This window comes from Dendropsophus ebraccatus, chromosome 10 (assembly GCF_027789765.1).
Source record: "Dendropsophus ebraccatus isolate aDenEbr1 chromosome 10, aDenEbr1.pat, whole genome shotgun sequence".
Taxonomy (NCBI): Eukaryota; Metazoa; Chordata; class Amphibia; order Anura; family Hylidae; genus Dendropsophus; species Dendropsophus ebraccatus.
The window spans coordinates 60,850,987-60,875,463 of record NC_091463.1 but is presented as its reverse complement, the minus strand read 5'-3'; the positions used below and the strand labels follow the sequence as shown (position 1 = coordinate 60,875,463).

Below are 24,477 nucleotides of genomic sequence, written 5' to 3'. Positions count from 1 at the left end.
AAACGGCCCTGCACTGCCTATATACAATGGCTTGCTTCTTACTACCTTACTGCTTATTTAGATAAAACACATCATTACGCTGTGATTTACCTGTACATTAAACACCAGAGGTTATTCATAGTAAAAGTGCGCAGACCCCTTCCCAATGTGTACGTCCATCCTAATACAATGGTGCCTCGGATTACGAGCATAATTCATACCAGGACTGTGCTTGTAATCAAAATCCCTCTTAAAACAAAGCAAATTTTCAATGCAAAGGAATCATTGAAATGCAGACAAATGGTTCCACACATTCTGAATAACAAGTAAAACAAATGAAACAAACATTTAGAAAGATGAATGTCATATTATAAGTTACTGTAGAGTATAGTATCAGCATGTGGTGTATTATGTATAGTATGTGCATAAACCTGAAAAACAGCAGCAGTTTGAAGATAAAGGATGGAACTGCAAATCCCCATAAAGTAGTAGCATAGTACAACATGATAGAATAGAGATGCAGGGCTGCTGTCAGAGGTCTGTGTGGTCACATGACCACAATCGGGAAGGGGGTGTGTTAATCATGAACCAATCAGGAAGTAAGAACCACAGAGCTGTGCAGGAGCACAGTGACAGAAAATTTATACAGCAGTGTAAATGGCTAAGTGTAAGGGCAGGCATATTATAGCAAAAATGAAGAGGATGGGAAACACAAGGGCTGACAGACTGCAGGAAGGAATGAACAGGACATGTGTGGCCAAAGTTTAGCAGCACTCTCTATCTGGGGAGAGAGGGTTTACCGCTATGGAGAGATTACCTCCACAGTCCTGTCCCCTGATGTAAGCCCCAGCCTGAAGTGCATCTGCTATGGTTTGGAAGGTGAGGGAGACTTCCTGGGTCAGAGTACAGGGCTGTAGACCTCACTATGCAGACCATACCCCTCCTCCACTCCCCCTCCCAGCCAGTACAGGGAGCTCTTAAACCAAGTTACAATTTTGAAAAACTGTGAGCTCTTGCAAAACGCTCTTAATCAAAGTTACTCTTAAACCAAGGTACCACTGTAGCTATATATACTTGAGCACATGTATGTATTGTAGGGATCTTCCCGGGGGATGGTGTGTTTGGACACAGTTTACAGCAGACTTGGACTTGTAAAATAACAGCTTGGCGTTTATTTGCAGCATAAACAGTCCATCAAACAAAACACAGCAACACCGTGCTTTAAGAATAAAACAAACAAAAAGGTCTTGCCCGTCTGGGCGCTTACTAACAGGTCTCCTCACCTATCTGACACAGCGTCTTTCGCCTGGATACCACAGGGTGTATATTTGCTCCAGCCGTGGCTGCATTCGCAGCTTCCACCAAACACACTGGCTGTTCACTCCTGGCTGAGAGCTCCCCTGCACACTGAGCACACCTTTTGCCTTCTCAGGCTGATTGGGATCAGAGCTCACCTGATCCCAAAACCCATACTGGATCGAGGGGGAGGGAATGGCAGATCCCACTACCAAAACCTACCTGCCATTCCATGTAAATCCAGGGCCGGTAAAAATAAATAATAACTCGGCAGCATAGCACTGCTGAGCAAGAGATCCCTCCTGGACTTACCATCTCACACTATGCATCAGCCTAGGTGAGATGTACACCCCCTCGAACACATCTCCAGTGACATGTCTACAGTATATATTTATTTATATATAGCACATGTATATTTCTCCAACCTGTCAAAGTGGTATGCTGATATATACATGCATGGGCCCAATCAACTTTAAAGGCCTGAGTTGAGTCTGGTAATGGCTCTGGTCGAGTCATTTTCCCAGCGTATACATGTTTGAGTTTGGTTTGCTGCACATTTGGGCCTCAGTACAAACACACATCTATTGAGAAAATGACCTGAGCGCTAGCTGACTACGTTCAGGCTGCTAAAGTTGATGGAGCCTATGCCTGTATGTGCATGTAAACATGGGCATCCCACTTTGACAGGTTGCCTACATATACGTGTGATATGAACCTACCCTAAGAAAAACATGGCAACTGTGACTCCGCAACAACCTGCAGATACACATTTATTGTTAAATAGCTGTAGGCTTCCCGTCAGGGCTGGTCTCATCTTAGCCCTGGATATACGATCACTAGAGTGCTGACTTTTTTTTTCTTTTTTTATTTTAGCAATTCTTTGCATTTTTAAGTGAAGAAAGATTCCCCAAGAATGGCTGGAACATATATGATCCTGTTAAAGAGTTTCAGAGGCAGGTAAGGGAAATGCTTATCTCACATGGTTATGGTCTGTTGCAGGTATTCTGCTCTCTGTATTGTCGCATGAGGTATTGTCCAGTTATAAAGCCTTATATGTAGTATAATAAAATGTTATACACAACCTATATATAGCTTGTAGGATTCCTCTCCTGGAGAGTCACCGTTTCTGGTTGTCCAGTTTAGGCTAGGTCCACACTGCATTTTTGCTTTCAGTTCCGATCCTTTTTTTTTTTTTTTTTTTTTATAACAGATCCAAACAGATGGCATATAACTGCATGTTTTTTTCAATCAGTTTTTTTTTTTTTTTTAATTAAATATAATGAATATGTTAAACTGACAGCAAAAACGCAGTGTGAACCTAGCCCAACTGATTGGATTTTTGTGCAGCCATTTGTACAGGTATAGAATGGAGACGGCACAGCCAAAGTGGTTGTTAAAGAGGTACTCCAGGCTGGGGTCATTTTCAGTGTAAGGCCGGGGAGGGGGTGGATATATATGCCGTCTGTCGCCTCCCCGGTCCCAACGCCGGGTCCCGGATTGCGCCGCCCCGTTCTCCTGTCCAGCTGCCGCTTCCTGGTCTGAACTGCAGCTTCAGACGTGACTTCTCAAGGCAGCTTAGCCCTTCAGCGGCCGAGGCAGGACCCCGCTGCGACCGCTGAATGGCTGAGCTGCTTTGAGAAGTCACGTCCCTACACTGAAAATGACCCCAGCCCAGAGTACCCCTTTAATACTTACTATCTGGTGTGAATTAAGAAACAATAACTGTGCTGCCCCCATTCTATACTGATGTGTGATTATACAGACTTGGATTCCTGCCCGTTGAGATGTGCACCAGGGCCTATAGGTTGTTTATTGTATGTGCGCTACTGCAACATACACCTCTTAATGTATGAGGGATACTGTGGAAACTGTTTACACAAAAGGTACCACACAAACAACAAAAATGCTGAGAGCATACTATACACTTGTTTATCCCATAGATACGCCCCAGATAGGAATACACCTTGAAGTGGCAGGGCATGCATGCTTCTTTTCATTTTAAAATAAATATGTCCTCGCTGTACCAGGTATGCAGCCATGGATCCTGGCAGATGGGTGCTGGGGGGTAAAATTACCTATACCTAAAGTTAAAAAAGTGTCTTTATTATTGAAGCCAGTATGAAGCCAAAACCAGAAACAGACTATAAACAGAGAACAGGATTCAGATTTCTCCTATTTGAGATTCATTCCTGGCTTTGGCTTCAATAATCTGTCTGTACACACGAATACTAATTGACATACTGAGCTGACAACAATTCCATGTTTAAGGAAAAGGTCACAATTGTTCTATGTGAACATGTGAAGCCTGCACACGATCAATGAAAATCCCTTTCTTTGTTTATGGTGCGTACGTTCATGATGGCCTGAAAATGTTGACCCCCGATAAATACGCTCATGTCAATAGACGTCTTCTAATTGCTCAATAGCAATCAATGTTACACTAAAACATCTGATCATTCTTGTGTACAAATGCATGTCCTTCAGATGTTCAAAACTTATTGTATTGCTGACTGCTGCTTATTTTTACCACTTTAAATGTTAAATGACCCTTAGGGGTCATTCACGCGTTCTGTGGACAGTCCCTATGTACGCATGGTGTGCTATAGAACGGATTGCAGAACTCCTGACATCATCATTTATTATGATGCTGGGAGCTCCAAAACTGTGGAAATCTTCACGTTACTGTACTGACACGCTGTCTGTGCGTTCCGAGGGCCATTCCATAGCAAATTGTCTGTAATTACAGACTGTATGGAACATGTGAATGTAGCCTAAGTCTAATTTCTGCATCCCCTTTAAGAAAAGTGAAAACCACAATCCTAATAGAGTTTTCTAAATATGATAGAGATTATACACTGTAAAACAGCCAGGCTGTATCATTTAATGTTAGCATAGGAATATATGAGTTAGAAAGGGAGGAAATGGATTAAAATGAGTGATCCCTCCTTCTGCATGGGTGTGAGCTAAAAGTGCCTGACCACACAATGTATAGTACTAGTGATAGGCGGCACCTAGAGCCACAGGTTGCACTGTAGAGCAGTGTCCTATATGATGGGTCTAGTGTGACGGCAGTATCCAATGGTCATAGGTGTAACGATTATTACTTTCTTCATTTTGGAGACTGTTTTACACCTACTTAATCTGTGTCAGGCTGACATACAAAGCAATAAGTAGATCACATTATTGTCTGAAAACTTCCATGTGGTATGAGCAAGGCTTCCGGGCTTCCTGCCCAGGTTGAGTCAGCCTGTTAGTACAACAGCTGCCAGCTCAATGGCCACTCCGCCCTCCTAACATTTTCAATCGTTTTACCATTAAAGCGATTACACCCATTTTGTGTCTGTATATTTCCACTTAGGGCTGAGATACACCTCCGAGCTCTCTTCACACCATGGGCTTGTTCACAGACGCTATTGAAGATCATACTGTGAAATGTTCATCCTGGTATTTAGGTCTTTTGTGTCTTGTCCCCTTCTATATTGTTTGATGAATCCTTCCCGCAGATGGCCTGTATACTGTGAGATTTTATCACCACCCTGTGGTTACATGGTCAAAGTACAATGGGCAGGGAAAAAAATTAGCAAGAAATAAAATTACTGACTTAACTTTTTCCTTATTTTTTGTTCTTTCTCTCTTTTTTTTCTCCCAGGGTTTACCGAACAATAATTGGAGATTAACCTTTATTAATAGATCGTATGAATTCTGTGACACCTACCCTTCTCTGTTAATGGTGCCGTTTAATGCCACAGATGATGATCTCAGGAAAGTGGCTGCCTTCAGGTCCAGGAATAGGATCCCGGTATGTAGCAGATTAACAATTGTGCACAGCAAATTACTTTAAAGTGACACTGTCACCTCCTTTTTGCAGTCTGACATCTCTACACAGGTTTAAAGGGTAAATTTAGTGCTTTTCATACCTTATTTTATATCATACGTCATGGTGCTTGTTCAAGTAAAAAGTGTCCTTTTATCAACTGCAGATTGAGTTAAGTGGGCGGCGCCTCGTGGCATTAGCACCACTTAGCCCCGCCCACAATGCCACAGTTGGCCCCACCCCCTCGCCGGCCATTGGAACAGGCTGGCCGAAAGGTCTAGACCGCGGGGCCAACAGTGGGTTGGTTGTGGGCGGGGCTAAGTGGCGCTAATGTTGCAAGGCCACGCCCACTTAATTCAATCTGCAGTTGATAAAAGGACACTTTTTACTTGAACAAGCATCATGACGTATGATATGAAATAAGGTATGAAAAACGCTAAATTTACCCTTTACACCTGTGTAGAGATGTCAGAATGCACAAAGGGGGGTGACAGTGTCACTTTAAATGTGACATACTGGCAGTCTCAGCAGAAATTGTACATGCCTCCTCTGTTCCGTAATCTTAGCTGACAGCTATAGGGTAAGACCAGAATAGATGGATTTGCTGTGGAGGTTTAGATTCAGTACAGCACATGTTGATGGCATTTTAAAAGTACCATGTAGCCAAAAAGTTTTCCCATTTAAAAAAAAAAAAATCTGCATGCTTCAGGTCTGCAGATGTAGAACATGTATAGTGTGTTGTAGAATCGCTGTAGATTGTCCCCACATATATTACCCCTCCTATGTATATGGGTAAAATATACAGTGAATCCACAACTAGTACATATTTTTGTTGTGAAATTGGAGTGTCTGTTTTTAAGGCTGTCAGAAATAAATACCCCCAAATCCTTCTCTTCTAAAGTTTTCTCTAACACAGGACTGCCACTGCATTGAAGGATGGAGGATTCCCTCTCTCGAAGTGCATTATTTTACATTTGGTTTCCATAGTTTTGACAGTTTAGTAATGCGAAATCATTTTCCATATTACAGACACCTCCAGGATTATCAACCCTTTTGTGTCATCAGGAAACAGACAGACCTCTTATGTCACCACTTGCAGCTATTGTGTATAGTGAACTTTATGAAAGTGTCTGGGTTAGGCAACTTCTCCGAACCCGAACACTTGTCATTTAACTCCCCACGTCTGGAGAAGTTGGATGCCACCCTAGGGAGTTGTGGAAAACCTGTATACAGCCATAGCTATTAGGCTGGTATCCATGTTTTCCAGGTAGTCCACCTCCTATAGACACAGGGAGCTAAATAACTAGCGCTCTAGTTCAGAGAAGTTGCCAAACCCTGATAAGTTTGCTTAACACTACATGTAACCAGTCTGCTCAGAATAAACTCCATGAACAATCACCCTCGGATATCTATTCACTGAACTATCCAGGGATTAAGTCCAATTTTCACTCCAACTTCCACTTTATTGGGGACTGTATCAAAGACTTTGCTGAAAAATTTACAGTATAAATCGCCAAATCTAAAGCAGTGGCAGTCTGTTCACTTTGTCTATGTAAAGTAGTTCTTCTTTGCAAGTGCTCAGATTCCCTGGAAAAGCCGTACCAGACCAGGGAAAATTACAACTTGGAAAGTAGAACCACTTTTTCCAGAAGAAAGTGATGCAATATCTGGCACCTCCAGAACAATATAGTAACCACTGTGCAGATAAGAACTCATGGACTAAATACAGCAAGTGATCATTATCACATTTACACTTTATACATTTACTAGATAAAACGAATCCACTGTCACTGCCTGAGATTCAGATTCTTCAGTTTATACTATAAATTTGTTGATCTCCACTGCCTAGCCTCTATTCATATTAGTGAGGTAGGAATCTTTTTATTTTTTATTTTTACCCAACACCAGAAAAGGACAAAACTTTACTTTTTTTCCCTTTTATCCTGGTTCTATTCCATTGCTGTCTGGACACTTGTAAGCTGAACCTTTCCTTATAACAAGTTCTAAATCTATCCTATGGGTAGCTTATCAGTCATTTTTGCCTGGAAACCCCCTTTAAATGATATAAATCTTTGGTCAGAGTAATGTTTTCTTATTTTGCTGTTTTATATGGTTATATTATTCCCTCACTGTATGAAAAGTAAATGTCTTCCCACTGCAGGTTTTGTCTTGGATACACCCAGAAAATCAGTCCGTCATCACAAGGTGCAGTCAGCCCTTAGTGGGTATGAGCGGCAAGCGGAATAGAGATGATGAGCGCTACCTGGAAATTATCAAAGATGCCAATAATCAAACCTCAAAACTGACAATTTATGATGCCAGGCCAAACGTCAATGCTGTGGCAAATAAGGTAAGAGGCTAGAAGATTGGAACTACCCTTGCCCTATAGGTATGAGTTTATGATAAAAAAAATTGGGCTAAATTCACATATGTATAGAAAATTATCAAGTCCCAGATGATGTTTATGAAATATATGTGTGTCTCCACTTAAAAACAAATTGCAATGTAAAAACTCTAGAGAAAATAAGTGGCAGACTGACACTTTAAGTTCAGGTGTCAAAAAACAATATTTATTCAGTGCAAAAAAATACAGTGAGAAGAAGTAGCAAATGTATAGCACTATAATGGTAGACCAGTGAGGGAGGGTGTACGTCCAAGATAAAGAAGTCTTACACCCTACCTAACTCTATAAGCTGCTAGGTTCGAGCGTCCCTTATGCCAAGCGGGACTAGCCCTACTCTAAGTAAAAGAGACAGTCAGAAGGTCTGGTTGCTCAGTCACTTATGCCTATGTAGGATGGATATCAGAATATAGTAGTTCCTGCTTGAAGATGATAACAGCATAAAGTATGGGTGTATCAGGGCTCCAGACTAAAAAATTTACCTAGGAGCCATTGGCTCCTAACCTGAAAAATGTAGGCGCCAAATAGAATATTTGGTCGCCAACATTTTAAAACATGTAAAATTAATGTTATGTTAAATGGGACTTACTGTGTGCAGAGGCCACGGCAGCAGCCTCCTCCTTTAGATTCTCTCTTTTCTTAGTTTGAAAACGTTCAACATGGAAACTTGCAACTTGACAACCATATCCAGTCTGACTCAGTACTTCAGCTTCACTTGGCTAGCCTTTTAATGAGGCTTACTCTTCTGAACTTGAACTTAAAAGCTTGCAACTTGACAACAATATACAGTCCACTAGAATGTGTGAGGTGGTCTACAAGTCAGGTTCTGAGTCAGTGTATATACATACAGACACTGAGGGAAGTGGTACTGTGCAGTGTATATACATACAGACACTGAGGGAAGTGGTACTGTGCAGTCTATACATACTGACACTGAGGGAAGTGGTACTGTGTAGTCTATACATACTGACACTGAGGGAAGTGGTACTGTGCAGTCTATACATACTGACACTGAGGGAAGTGGTACTGTGCAGTGTATACATACAGACACTGAGGGAAGTGGTACTGTGCAGTGTATACATACAGACACTGAGGGAAGTGGTACTGTGCAGTGTATATACAGACACTGAGGGAAGTGGTACTGTGCAGTGTATATACAGACAATGAGGGAAGTGGTACTGTGCAGTGTATACATACACACACACTGAGGGAAGTGGTACTGTGCAGTGTATACATACTGACACTGAGGGAAGTGGTACTGTGCAGTCTATACATACTGACACTGAGGGAAGTGGTACTGTGCAGTCTACATACTGACACTGAGGGAAGTGGTACTGTGCAGTGTATACACACACACACTGAGGGAAGAGGTACTGTGCAGTCTATACATACTGACACTGAGGGTAGTGGTACTGTGCAGTGTATACATACAGACACTGAGGGAAGTGGTACTGTGCAGTGTATATACAGACACTGAGGGAAGTGGTACTGTGCAGTGTATATACAGACAATGAGGGAAGTGGTACTGTGCAGTGTATACATACACACACACTGAGGGAAGTGGTACTGTGCAGTGTATACATACAGACACTGAGGGAAGTGGTACTGTGCAGTCTATACATACTGACACTGAGGGAAGTGGTACTGTGCAGTCTATACATACTGACACTGAGGGAAGTGGTACTGTGCAGTCTATACATACTGACACTGAGGGAAGTGGTACTGTGCAGTCTATACATACTGACACTGAGGGAAGTGGTACTGTGCAGTCTATACATACTGACACTGAGGGAAGTGGTACTGTGCAGTCTATACATACTGACACTGAGGGTAGTGGTACTGTGCAGTCTATACATACTGACACTGAGGGAAGTGGTACTGTGCAGTCTATACATACTGAAACTGCCGTCCCTCCGGTTGTACTCACACACACTATCCACAAATTGGTGCCGCTGGGATGCACTTGAAGAACCGCCGGGTGAGGAGAGGCAGGAGAGAGGCACTGGAGGAGTGTGGCGCCTCTGCGGCCGTCCGTCCAATGAATGAAGGACGTGCGGGATGACGTCACTGGAGAAGCGTGTCCCCGCACACGTCATCCAGCACGTCCGTCATTCATTGGACGGACGGCCGCAGAGGCGCCACGTGCTTCGGTGCAGCGTGCGGAAGTCCTTAAAGAGACAGCCGCCGCCGGGGCCAGTCGCAAATGGTGCCCAGATTAATAAATCTGGGCGCCATTTGCAAGATATCAGTCGCATTGGCGACCATTTTGGTCGCCATCTGGAGCCCTGTGTATGTGGTGTGCACAGAAAGGTTTTCGGCTTTTATTCCTCTTTAGGAAGAAATGGTTATTCCACTAATCATCCGACGCATTTCCCCCGTGAGGTAAGGATAGCTAGGTTCCTCAGGGATGCTTAGTGGATTGTCAGCCATATCAGGTGTTAAAGAATAGTCTCTTCTGAGTGCCAGAAAGTCCACAGAGCGGAGAATGTTAAGAGGTGATAGTGAACTAGCCGCAAGGCAGATGTATGCGGTTTATACAACGCTGGTATTTTCTGTTGATATCAGATATATTGGTGCAAGTAAATGGATGTCGTAAAAGCTTGAGCGGTGGTCCCCCTAGGATGCAGGTGGACAAAGAGCACAGTAAGGTGGCTGGTGCAGCGGAGATGGGCTTCGTTTTCTTCTCACTGTATATTATTTGCACTGAATAAATATCGTTTTTGGACACATGAACTTAGAGTGTCAGTCTGCCACTTATTTTCTCTAGAGTTTTTACATTAAATTCACCTGCTGTGGATTTGCATGTGTAAAATGCACTGTGGGTAATGCAGGCAGGCAAGTGAATAAGGTTTTACAAATCTTGCAGCATCACTTTTCTTCAAAGAAATTTCAGATTCACATTATGCTCATTCACTGTCAAATCTCAAGCAGCTATTATCATGGATCTCACCTCTGGGGGGGTAAAATCTGCCGCAAACACTGGACAAGTTAATGTTTAGATCCACAGTGCAAATTTTCTGCAGTGTGTGGAGCCTTAGTACAGTGGGATGTTGGAGGAGTGTATGATTTGCTTAAGGAGCGGTCATGTGTGACCTCTTCTATTAGAATTGCAATAATTTCCCTCGAGCAAAACGGCACACTTTCTATTACCAGGTTCCTGAATGTATAAACCTTTCTAGTACAGCGCTCCCAGTAAAAATAAAACCTAATGAAGCTTTTGCTAGTCTCACCTGTATGAACTGTACTTTAACAGTTTCTCCTGTGTTGGGATGTAGATAAATACAAGAAAACTGCTTCTACAATGACACATTTGTTGGAGAAGGCTGACATATTTCCATTGGGAACATAGTATAAGAAAGAAAAGGAGAGAATGGACCTGATCATGGATCAAATTTATTTATGGAAAGAATATATCATAAGCATTACAAAGAATTGACTGTCCGAGCATGATGGGAATTGTATTTTTGTAACAGCTGGAGGGCTGCAGGTGTGACATCTGTGGACCAGAGACTTCTGTCTAGTGAAGGTTATAATATAGTTGTGAGGTTCTGGGTAATGTTCTAAAGGCATATTCCATAATATATACATACATACATATTGTGTATATATAGAATATATATTAACACACAGATTGTAGGGGTCCGACCCCTGGAGCTCACACCAGTCCTGAAAATGAAAGGGCAGTAGTGTCATGTCTGTCGCCGAGTTTCTCTGCACAGCAGTGCTCTGGGTAGGTAGCCGCATCTTCATCATGCCTTCATTTATAGGATGAAATTCTTCTTAAAACATTTTTAGCAATATTACAACTTTTTGGTGCATGACAGAAAAAAAATGTTTTGTTATAACGTCATTGATACAAGACCCTCACAGCATTGTCAGACCCCATTCACACATCAGTAGTGCTCTCTGTAATTGTGGATTCGTAACTACGAAGAGGATTAAAGCGGCTCTGTACACACAATCTGACCTCCCCAAACCACTTGTACCTTCGGATAGCTGCTTGTAATCCAAGATCTGTTCTCGGGTCTGTTCGGCAGGTGATGCAGTTATTGTCCTAAAAAACAACTTTTAATTAGCAGCCCTGTGTCAAATTAGCATGGCCTAGAGTGTCTGTGCATTAGGATTGCGACACCCCTCTGTCCCTCCTCCCCGCTCTGTTCATAATTAGGAATGCCCCTAGAACAATTTCTCCTATTCCTCATCTGTATGAACACTGCACAGGTGTCTTAACGATCTAGCTCATGTGCAGTGTTCACACAGGTGAGGAATAGAAGAAAATGTTCCAGTGGCATTCCTAATGATAAGGAGGGTGGGGAGGAGGGACGGAGGCATGTTGCAATACTAGATCTTGGATTAAAAGCAGCTATCTGAAGGTACAAGTGGTTTTGGGGGGGGGTCAGATTGTGGGTACAGAGTTGCTTTAAGTGATTATCTGTAACCGTCCACATTTGCATGTACTCATTGATTTAACAGCACATTTACTGATCCGTAGGAACTACGGTGTGTAAAAGGGTCTGTAGAAATCAATGGGTTCTGTATTGTCTGCCATTACGGATCTGTGTGAAAAGGGCCTAAAGGTTCTAACTTTTGGACCTTTCTATAGCAAAATAACAGGTCACTGCATATTGTGCAACCTTCTCGAGATGACACCAAGTAAAATTAGCAAGAAGACCCAGCAAGGTGAGGGGTAATATTACAGCAGCTGGAAAGTTAGTTTGCTATAGACTGAATTGTGTCGGGCTCAAAGATTCTTATTTAAGCATGTATTATTGCCGATTACCAATAAGAGTTTGTCCATCCATCCTGTGTACATAGGAGTCTAGAAAAGGTCACACACAGGTAATAGTCGATATTGGAATTGTGTTACTACAGTGGTCATAAATAATTCATGAAAGTATCTTGCATATGCTTACAGTAAGAAATCTGCCTCCTAATGCTTTATCCATACTTTACAAATAGACCATTTTCTTTATTTCCCTCTCTGTAGGCAACGGGAGGAGGCTATGAGAGCGAGGACGCATATCCATTTGCAGAACTTGTCTTTCTGGACATCCACAACATTCACGTAATGAGAGAATCTCTGAAGAAATTGAAAGATATCGTCTTTCCACATGTGGAGGAATCTCACTGGTTATCCAGCCTGGAATCCACGCACTGGTTAGAGCACATTAAGGTAAGGTAGATTCCATTATATGGAGAGCTCAGTGACATGTCAAGTCCACTCGCTATTTCCGCCTATTTTCCTCAGTGTGCACGCACCCTGAGGCCATGTTCACACAACGTAAGTTCCATACTAATCATGGCCGTTGTTGCAATGGCCATGATTGGTACGGAACTTACGTTATGCTGCAGGCCGAGAGAATCCCGGCCGGAGTGTATACACATGGTATACACTCCGGCTGGGATCCCTAGCGGCAACGCAGAAAACTCAGTCAGTTTTCTGCGGCCGCTATTCATTGAATAGTGGCCACAGAAAACCCTGTCAGTGCACACTGTGGAGCGAGCGGCTCTGGCCGCGCGCTCCGTAGTGTGCAGTGGGAAGTTCTGATGCAGGCGTGCACCAGAACTCTGCGGCACTAAAGATCATCCGGCTGTTACTGCAGTACTGACTGGGATGATCTTTTCTGAGACCAGCCGTTCTGTGACCCGGACGGTCTCATACTAAGTGCGCACGCACCCTAAGACAGTTAAGGCAACATTAGGTAATTTGTGAACATAGGATTGTGCTAGTAATATTTTTACACATGGACGTCTTGTTCACTAGATGTAATTGTGACAATAGACACCATACCGGTTGGTGCTTGACAACTTCTCTTATAATCTTTTCAGTTGGTCCTAACAGGAGCCATACAAGTAGCCGATAAGGTGGCCTCCGGAAAAAGTTCTGTGGTTGTGCACTGCAGTGATGGCTGGGACAGGACAGCTCAGCTGACGTCTCTGGCCATGCTAATGCTGGACAGCTACTACAGGACAGTAGAAGGCTTTGAAGTATTGGTACAAAAGGAGTGGATTAGTTTTGGACATAAGTTTGCATCGGTAGGTATAAAAAAACAACTTTTTTTTCTTAATTGCATAGGTACAAACATAGCTGGGATTTATAGTTGGATTATCCATCCCCAAGAGGCGGGGAGACTACAGGCTATTCATGGGTCCGAAGTGGACCAGATGATCTTTAAGGTGCACTGCAAGAAAAGCAAGAAGACGGCCTTCTTATTAAAAAATAATTACATTGTGACAGTCTGCTCAAAGTTTAGTAGAGAGAACCTGTATAGAAATGAGCACACCCTACTTTATTCACTATGTTTTATGTCTATGTGATATTATTATACATATTTCTTATATGAAGTCTGTAACACCACATTGTTCGCATAACATTCTGTGTTGGCAAACCATTTACTTTTCAGAGCCATTATGTTAAGGTTTTAGTCGTTTAAGATATAAATGGAGCTTTGTATATCCATAAGGATCACAAGAAAATAAATTATGGTGCCGAAACTAAGACAGGCCGTACACAGAAAAAGCCAGGAGCTGCCAAGAATGTTATGTTAAATAGACATATACATTCACTTTTAAATATTTATCTTTGGCAAATTCTTGGATACCTCTTCTTTGGGGTTATCGTTCAGATTATCGTTAAATCGTTCGAATCTAAACAATAATCGTTTGTTTGAATAGCAGTTAACGTTTAACGACCGAACGAGAAATCGTTGATCGTTTAATAAGACCTGGACCTATTTTTATCATTGCTCGTTCACAAATCGTTCGCATTGAATAAGATGTCGCTTGGTCGTTCGCAGTAGTGCGGAATGCAATAGCGACAACAAGAAGACCGCAATATGGGTGAACGATTTCAGGTCTTTCGCAATAGCGGTCGTTTGGATCATTTATCGTTAACTATTAGGCGAACGATAATCGTCCCGTGGAATAGGGCCCATTCTCTGTTTGTTGCAGGAACGCTGTGATTCTGTTGTATGGTACTTATAGTGTGTGGGGGGGGGGGGGGGGGGGGGGGGAGGTGGGCACAGCTGCCTCTTCATTTATTTGCTGATTGATGCAGCAGCTGGGGGCATCTTGCTCCTCTTGGGAGTTGGTGGAAAAAGCTAATGATGCGTTTACACGGAACGAATATCATTCGAATTCTCGCAATAACGGTCGCATTTGAGTGATAATCGACTCGTGTAAACACAGCCGACGAGCGAGAAATCGTTCATTGTGATCTTTCAACATGTTCTCAAATCGTCATTCGTAGTTTTCTAACGATTAATTTGTCTAAACACTGATTGTTATAAAAACCAAATAGTTGCTTCAAAATCGTTAAACAGTCGATTGGGTGAATTATCGCTTCGTGTGAAGTTGTGAACAGACCATAAATGTGTTGCATTAAGTTTATTTTTTTTTTTTTTTTTTTTTTTCCCCATGTTAAAAAAATTCTGTTACTGAACTACAACTATTGTTTCTAATACCAGAGAATTGGACACGGCGACAAGAATCATGCTGATGCCGACAGATCTCCCATCTTTGTTCAGTTTATTGACTGTGTTTGGCAGATGTCTAAACAGGTATATTTTACATCTCTACCAATCGCCATTGATGTAGCATCTTCTATTCATACTGGAGGCTTGTCTTATGTAACATTTGTTCTTTCCCTTTTCCTCAGTTTCCAACAGCATTTGAGTTTAATGAGCACTTTCTGATCACTATTCTGGATCATCTGTACAGCTGCCGATTTGGCTCTTTCTTGTATAACTGTGAGTCCGTAAGAGAAAAAGAGGCAAGTATCTCCAGGCTTTTTGTTATGTGTATTTAACCCTTAGGGGACACAGCCAGTTTTCATTTTTGCGTTTTCGTTTTTCCCTCCTCGTGTATATAAGGCCATAGCGCCTGCATTTTTCCACCTAGAGACCCAAATGAGCCCTTATTTTTTGCGCAACTAATTGTACTTTGCTAAGGCAGATGTAATTTTTGCCTAAAATGTGCCGGGAAACCAGAAAAAAATTATATGTGTGGTGAAATTGAAAAAAAAAACGCATTTCTTTTATTTGGGGGAAATGTGTTTTTACGCCATTCGCCCTGGGGTAAAACTGACTTGTTATGCATGTTCCTCAAGTCGTTACGATTAAAACGATATGTAACATGTATAACTTATATTGTATCTGATGGCCTGTATAAAATTCAAACCGTTGTTAACCAATATACGTTCCTTAAAATCGCTCCATTCCCGGGCTTATAGCGCTTTTATCCTTTGGTCTATGGGTCTGTGTGAGGTGTCATTTTTTGCGCCATGATGTGATCTTTCTATCGGTACCTTGATTGCGCATATATGACTTTTTGATCGCTTTTTATTACAATTATTCTGGATTTGATGCGACCAAAAATGCGCAATTTTGCACTTTGGGATTTTTTTGTGCTGACGCCGTTTACCGTGTGAGATCAGGAATGTGATTAATTAATAGTTCGGGCGATTACGCACGCGGCGATAGCAAACATGTTTGTTTATTAATTTATTTATTTATTTTTATTTATAAAATGGGGAAAGGGGGGTGATTCAGACTTTTATTAGGGGAGGGGGTTTTGTGTTATTAAAAATACTTTTTTCTTTTACTTTAGACATATACTAGAAGCCCCCCTGGGGGGCTTCTAGTATATGCACTCTGATCTCTCATAGAGATCCATGCAGTATAGTTATACTGCATGAATCCATGAGATCGGTGTTCTATTACTTTTGGCTGCTGCAGCCAAAAGCAATAGAATGCCGAGCCGGGATCAGCGCCATTACGGAGCAGACCCCGGCCCGGTATGGATGCAGGGATCGCCCCCCCGCAATCGCGCCGCAGGGGGGCGATCCCCCCACTAGACCACCAGGGATGTGTAACCGCAAGTATTTAGAAGCAGCTGTCAACTTTGACAGCTGCTTCTAAGTACTTAATTAGCGGGCACGGCGATCGGACCGTGCCCGCTAATAGCCGCGAGCCCGGGCTACTCGCGGCACCCGGGATCGCGGCAGTTCAGAGGGTGGTCGCCGCGCGACCCCCCTCTGAACTCCCATAGCGGCACGAGGACGTTAAATAACGTCCTGGTGCAGCTATGGGTTAAAGCGTAACTGTCATGTTTTTTTTTTATTGCAGAAATCAGTAGTATAAGCGATTTTAAGAAACTCTGTAATAGGTTTTATCAGCCAAAAAAGCCTCCTTCTGTACTCAAGAAGCAATCTCCCAGCCTCCCCTGCCCTGACTTCTTATCTGTGCATTATCAGGCAAACACGTCTTCATTACAGAGAAGCCAGTGAAGACGGGCTCTGCTGTCTCCATTCTATCCTTATGGAGGGGGGAGGGGCTGAGGGAGATGAGGGAGCAGGAAGAGGTGACATGAAGGTCAGCTGTTTGTAGACTCTCTGGGCACTTAAAACGCTAAATTCAGGTGTCAGAAAGGTCAGTGCTTATCTATGAACGTACTGAGAGAAGATTGCAGGGTGTTGTGCTTTGCAGAAATCCTCCGTGCTCAGTCACTCCTAACAGCCCCTCCCCTCTCCATAGCCACATAATGGACACAGAAATCCTGCTTCTTTTGATGTGAGGGGGGAGGCTGGGAGATTGCTTTTTCACTACAGAAGGAAACTCTTTTAGTACATAAAACTTATTACAGAGTTTCTTAAAATCGCTTGTACTGTTGATATTTAATGTTTTCAGAAAAATGGCCCTGAAATGACAGTTACGCTTTAACTGTGCCGGAAATATGGAAACAAGTCATTTACAAAATGAAAAGCTCAAAGTAGTTATGAAACGTACTACTACTATAACAGTTTCACCACAACCAATCAGGAGAATGAGCCAGGAGAGGTCTGTGCTGACAGGCGTCTCTTTCCTCGCTCTGTGTCCGTCTGACCTGGTCAGCTCAACAGATTTACATTATGCGGCCGTCCAGGTGACATAACACAGAGCTTGGGAGCTTTTACATCTGATCACTGAGGGTTCCAGCAGGATGATACTGTCAGCAGCTTTTTGTCATCTGGCCTTTCTAAGGCCTTATGCACACGTTCCGTATTTACGGATCCGAGTTAGTGCACATTGATGTCTATTGGGCTATTCACACTATCAGTAGCAGAAATGGATGAAAATCTATCCTGAAAAAAAAAAGGACATGTGCTAGTGCGGACCCGGTGCAGACCCATTTTTTTTTTGGGGGGGGGGGGATCCTCTCATTGAAATCAATTTGTTATGGATTGTAACATGTAGGCATCCGTATTTCCGCAAAAAAATACGGATGAAGTGCATTGAAAAGCAATGAGTAGTAAAAAAAAAAATGGAAATACGGATGGAATACGGATATCCAATCCGTAATTTCTCACAGGGTTGTTTCAAGACCAGAAAAAATTAATGAACGTGTGCATAAGGCCTAAGAAGCAAGAACTTTGATGATTCAGTCAGTCTAGTTGAGTTGAGGTGATTCAGTCAGTCTAGTGAGATCATTATTGAAACAATACTTATTACACAACCATGCTAAATAACAAGGGAAATTACTATGTTAGGATAGACACGTCTGTGCCAACACATTTAATAAAACAAAAGACCTGCGCAACATCTCTAGTCCTATTCCTGTCTCATGGTGTGACACTCATAATAAACATTTACAATCAGTGTTGCAGTGTTGGCCAAATCAGTTTTACAGTGCTTGGGCCCCTTACTGTAGTAGCTGGTTGGTGCCTATGATCATGATGATCTGAACCCTATAAAGAGGATAAGGAGGGGAGTACAGTGAGAGCTTCTGTTCCTTTCTTTTAAAGGGGTTATCCAGCGCTACAAAAACATGGCCACTTTTCCCCCTTTCTTGTCTCCAGATTGGGTGGGGTTTCAAACTCTGTTCTATTGAAATAAATGGCGCTTAATTGCAAACCACACCTGAACTGGAGATAAGAGAGGGGGAAAAGTGGCCAAATTTTTGTAGTGCTAGATAACCCCTTTAAAATCTGCTGTTCAGAAGGTGAGATCTTCTTGTCAGGTCCATGGCGATTACTTTATTGGGGTTCCTTGATCTCGCATCTTAGCTATGATTGACAGTTCTAGTCTCCATTCAGGAGGAAGGCAGATGCAATAGCTACAAACAATAAAGCTCATCATAGGGGCGGTATGCACAGTGTCGGGTCCCACAGGGTAAACATTTTATTTAGTTGCGTTGAAGGCCCTGAAATCAGGGTGTCTAAGGTGCAGAAGGAGCAGAGGAAAAACCCCACAATCCCGGCACAAGCACTCCATGAGAACTGGACTTTGTTTTCAAGATTTATTGGTTAAAATAAATCCGATTTCGTAACCAAGTATAGTTGACTCTGCATCCTTTGACGGCTCTAAAAGTCTGCCAGTTTACCAAGGTTCCTAATTTAATTTGACATCTAATCGGTCAGCATCGGTAATATCAGTTGTTGTTTTTTTCAATAAAAGTCCCCTGTTGTGCTCTGGGTATTCCACAGCATAGCTGATACTCCAGCACTCATTCCCAGGGGAGGCCACAAACTCTTGGCAGCATGCTTCATGTTCCAATACTACATCCTGAAGTTATGTTTACAATTGCTCAGTAGCCAGAATGTGGTTGGAAATGAAGCAGAAAGATGTTTTGTTGTCATTTTAAGTTGCAAGATTTATGCTTCTTTTATCCTAGAAACTGAGAGAAAAGACCCAGTCCCTGTGGTCCTGGATAAACAGTGAAAAGTCAAAGTACATAAACCCCTTTTACACCAAGGAGTTGAATCGAGTCTTATACCCCGTTGCCAGCATGCGTCATCTGGAACTGTGGGTTAATTACTATATTAGGTGGAATACAAGAATCAGACAGCAGGTAACCTTTCTATCATCTTATCTGAAGTTTTTATTCATCCAGCAGAAGATGGCAATTGATTGACTAAACCTGTGATAAATAGGTATCCACTAGTGACGCACATTGTTTGGTAAAGTGCCATGTTCCATTGTCAGTTCTGCACAGGAAACAAATGTCAGACTGATAGAAATGAATGCAGGATTATAGGGCACAGGATTGTTTTTTCTTCTGTTATTCCTCCTGGGAACTTAGATTGACCATTAGGTGATCTCATTTGGTAGGGTATTCCTCTACCGTCTCACACTGTCAGCACTGATTTAGACAGTATCAGACTATGTAGGGATACGCCCCTTTGCCAAGGGGAATGTTAACACCCAGTAGTCAGTTTGATACATCCCTAAAGTTTGATACTGAGGAGCAAACGTGCGATATCAAGTGCTATCGGAGAGGTGCAGGGAGGGTGCAAGGAGCTGTCCGGGTGATCGCTAGTTCGTCTGGGCAGCCCATAGCAGATAGCAGCAGTCTGATGCCGCCGCTCCTGTTCCATGGAGTGACGGCAGCAGATCGTTTGTCGTTTCAACATGTTAAAAGACAAACGACAGCAACGATCAGCTGACATCATTCATGTTAGCTGATCGTTGTCTTCTATTACACTAGACGATTATCGTCCGTAATAGACGAATACGGCCTTTAATCGTTTAGTGTAATAGGGCCTTAAGAGTAATAGAGGAATGGTACAGTACAGAGCTCTAAGAAAAGATGCCCCAGAACTGGTATTTCATGGGGAACACAGTTTATAACAAGCCTTCCTTAAGGGTGCTTTCACACATACCGGATCCGCAGTGGATTTCATGCTGTGATTTGCAGCGTAATCCACTGCGGATCCGGGTATAGTTAAATTCTACGGAATCACATACCCACCTGGCAGCACTAATTGGCTGATAAGGAGCGAGGGGAGTCGGGAGTTTCACACAGCCACGGTGCAGAGCAGGTAATGTATGCTCCGGGCCAGGACTGCGGGGGTTAAAGGGGCCGGGAATTAAAATTGACTCCATAGAACTTCACTACACCAGGATCCGCAGCGGATTTCGCTGCAAATCGCAGCGTGAAATCCAATGCGGATCCAGTACGTGTGAAGGCACCCTAAAGGATATTTATGGTTATATTCCATTAGAATAGTTAGAGGTGTATTTAAAGTGGGTCTTACAGTTTCAGTACTGGCGCATTAGAATGACTTATTTTACCACCTATTTTCTTTCCCTGTCAATAGCAACCAAACCCAGTGGAACAGCGTTACATGGAGCTCCTAGCTTTACGAGATGATTACATCAAGAAACTTGAAGAGCTTCAACTCTCACCAAAAATGAACAACTCTTCCACCTCTCCCCCGTCACCTTCCAGAATCATGCAAACTCCATTTTGAACAGTAAAAAAAAAAAAAAATTCTTTGTATGAAGTATAAATACGGACTCTGCTCGTGTTGGAGGCCATTTTGAATGATGCCTTAATTTGGATGAAGTTTGAGTCTTCATGGCTGAATAAAAATGTGCCTTTTAAGACCTTGAAATATTATCTTTTTATATGTTGCACTGATCTGTAGATCCTGTTAAATAATATATGTAGGAAAAGCTCCCTTGCTGGCTTTTAACCATAGCACATTGGACTTGTGAATATATATCTTAACCAGAGTAAAGGATGCAACGTCTGTTGTATTTTTCAAGAATTGTTATCGTTTTTTTTTTTTTCTTTTTGTAAACTGCATCCTTCATGATAGTCCGTGTTGTTGTACAGTGTGCCCCAGGGTCCTATCTTCCTTGTGCTGGTCACACAGGGCAACTTGTATGGTGTGTTCCTTTACATTTGCTGTTTGCTACAAACATTTTCCCTTTTACCAATTTGCATGTCATCTAGACTGATTGCTGAGGAAGATGTGTAGATAAATTGTTGACTTAATGTTGTGACGACTGCATTTCATCTCTGTTAGAGCTTTACAGTAAAAGTCCATCATGCAATGGCCCAAATCTGCAGATCTATAGTTAACACCCCATGTACCTTTTTATATGTCTGGTTGTACGTCCATTCCCATTTTGTGTGTTTGATGTCATGGATCCCTCGCTAAGTCCACATCATACGTGTGAATGAGGTTTCTGCAGTTCCATTTACATGCAGTAGAATATTTGTGTGCATTGTTCTGGCTCTGCTGTGTGGAAAGCAGTGTTCTGCTTAGTTTTGCAGATTCTGCATAGAAAAGCCAGTGATAACCACATTAAATGATCATGATAGTGGGGATATCTTTGTGTGGACGTACATCCCAGTAGTCTGTACATGGCAGAAATCTGTGGGTCAGCCTTGGAATATAACATAATCCATATGACCGTACCCTTAGCCTTACATGTTTTGTGCCTTCCAATAATGTCCTGTTCTCGCCACTGAAATTTCTCCTGTGTGGATATTGTTCAGTGTATGAAGAAAATCTGTTATTTTCTCTATGCTGTCCTTGGTTCACACTAGCCTCATAGCCCCATATTTTTACAGCCACTGGTCTTGACACAGTTGTGAAAGCAACCAGGTCTTCAGAGCTGCAGTCAGGCCAGGGGTTGCAGCTGCATTACAGCTGTACTAGGCTAGTATGAACCGAGCCTAATAGCTTTTCCTAGACCACTTTTTCCCTATAATATTAGTAGGACTTGAAATAAAATTTAGTGCACGTTGTTGCCGATACACTCTTCCAGAGTAGTATGTACATAAAAAGTTCATTTATAGAATATAGATACTGTTCATTTTTTATTTTACTTCCAGATTAGATGAACACTCTAAGCGACAGGCTCCTGACCTGTGATAGGTTTACAAAATTACTGTGTCTAGGCAAAATTTTAAGTGTTTTCCCGTTTTGTATATATAGATACTTTTTTAAAAAAAAAATTTTATTTTAGAACTACTTGGAATGGTTCAGGTGTTTTCCTGGTCCCTCTCTGTTCTCTGTATGTCCTTGTTCCTCTGTTGCAGCAGTCTGTGTTGAGGGAGGTCTAGGAACCCTCATCATGGGATTCAGAGCTGCTGGTAAGTGGCAGGACAACCTCCCATATATGAGCATAGCTAGCCTTATTACCATGTCAGAAATGTATATAAATATCAGTAATAGATTTATAAATTGTAAAAAAAAAAAAAACTAGTATAATTCTGAACCCATTGACTGAACCGCTAAAGATCTATAAGTGGGATTAGCTTTGCAGTTATGGTTGTGTGTAAGTATATATCTACATAATATATATCTAATACATCAAAATGATATTTATCATAGGGAAGCATCAAAAAGCCATTGTTTGGAAGTCCATAAAAAGGTTGTCACGTTCTATTGAAGGCCATGTCGTTGATCTATTCTTGACAAGAATTGTTGAGTGGACTTGCTGAACGGTTTGGGTTTGGAGTACATTGCTAAACCCTAAATTTCTTTATTTGACTCCTGGCAGCTGGAGAAGTTGGGTACCGTCTTAGGGCTGCCTGAAACACATGGCTGTATACTAGGACTCCCTAAGGCGGTATCCAACTTTTTTAGCCGTCGGGAGTCAAATGCAAAGCATTTAGGTTCGGAGAACGTTGCTGAACCCTAAGGCTGCATTTACACGTTCCATGTTCTGCACGGAACACGGACGTGAAATTCCTGAAACAGACTCTCCCCCGCCCGGGAAACATCTGTGATAAGATGCTGGGAGCAGGGGAACTGTACAGATATGCGCCGCTCTGTAATGAATCAGCCATGTGGCTCTGTCATTACAGTGTGCCGCATATCTGTACAGCTCCCCCGCTCCCAGCATCTTAACACAGATGCTGCCTGGCCGAAGGAGAGTCCGTTTCAGGCATTCCATGTCCGTGTTCCGTGCAGAACACGGAACGTGTGAATGCAGCCTAATAGTTCAGCAAGTCGACTCAACGCTAGTGATGTGTCTATAATATGGTACTATACATCATAGGGCTGCTCATAGATGCCTACAGCTCTGTGCTATGTGTGCATGAGGTATAAGCTGGCATCACTGAATGCCTCTGCATAGACAACCAGAGATACATACCAGACCCTTTTTTGTTCCGTGTCTTGTTTGTATTTAGTGTATACCTAGTACAATCCCGCTTTATCTAACCATCTGGACAAACTGCAGTATTTGAAGAGAAGCTTTTTTCTGTATTAGACTGTAAATTATTGTAAAGTTTTAGATTACTCTCTGAAATGGGTTATTAAACGTGGGTATAAAATGATGTAAAAGCATAATAAAACATTTTTGTATATACCATACAGGAAGAAAAAACAGTAATAAATTTGGCTTGAAGACATTATTTGCTTTAAAATATTTTTAAAGCTGAAAAGAAATTGCTTTACGTAGACTGAGTTTTGCACAAATGCGTTGATATATGTAATCATTGAGTTCATGTTACTTTCAATGTCTGGATGTTGTATTGCCGTCTGCTAATGTACACCTATTCTCTTGGGAATATTTATTTTCCAGGAATCTGTATGCTACATATAAAATTCCAAGGTCACTGTTCCTTTACGAATATGTATTTTTAATCTGTTTTCTAAGAAGAGGAAGCAACTTTCAGGCTAAACCAATATTGTAAAGGAAGCCTACAAAGTTACTATTACACCATTTGTTTAGTCCTGAACTGCTGTAGCCACTATGGTGGTGATGGATACACTTTAATGTGTAACCTAAACAAAATTATTAAATACGTTTTGGCCTAAGTGAAGCCAGCTTCATTCATTCTCTATGGAGCTGCTGGAGATATTCGAATTCAGCACTCAGCTACTGTATCTCCAGCGGCTCCATAGAGAATAAATGGAGAGCTGCGAGTCACATGCCTACCCGCAGCTTTATTCATGACAAATAAAGTCGCTTTTGTGGCCCAGAGGTGGCACCTCAGAGATCTCATACTTGTCCCCTATCCTCATTAGCATATTAAACTGCTAATAATCTGAAAATGGCGCAGAGAATGAAGGTAGTGTGCACTATAGGGACATACAAGCAGGTTAGAGGCTTCTTCCCCTTGTTTCCCTTTAGGAATAATGCAAAGAAAACTACAGTAGCATTTTTATACAATAAGTTGGGTATAAACTATGGCCAATGTCTATGGCACGGATGGAAGCAGTTGAGCAAAGTGTTTGGCTATTTCCAGCAGTGCTGAAGAGGAG

General features: G+C 42.1%; 1 protein-coding gene across 3 annotated transcripts in view; it reads left to right on the top strand.

Annotated features, from left to right (window-relative positions):
• Positions 1-20,862, top strand: part of MTM1 (myotubularin 1) — a 63,894-nt gene extending 43,032 nt beyond the window's left edge. For all 3 annotated transcript variants that reach the window (XM_069943013.1, XM_069943012.1, XM_069943014.1), the window contains 9 exons: positions 2,149-2,232; positions 4,925-5,074; positions 7,251-7,439; positions 12,478-12,663; positions 13,320-13,526; positions 14,957-15,049; positions 15,148-15,261; positions 19,140-19,316; positions 20,566-20,862. In XM_069943013.1, coding sequence (XP_069799114.1) covers positions 2,149-2,232; positions 4,925-5,074; positions 7,251-7,439; positions 12,478-12,663; positions 13,320-13,526; positions 14,957-15,049; positions 15,148-15,261; positions 19,140-19,316; positions 20,566-20,718 — 1,353 coding nt within the window. In that variant the 3' untranslated portion in view covers positions 20,719-20,862. The remainder of the gene's footprint in view (positions 1-2,148; positions 2,233-4,924; positions 5,075-7,250; positions 7,440-12,477; positions 12,664-13,319; positions 13,527-14,956; positions 15,050-15,147; positions 15,262-19,139; positions 19,317-20,565) is intronic.
• The last annotated feature ends 3,615 nt before the right edge of the window (positions 20,863-24,477 follow it).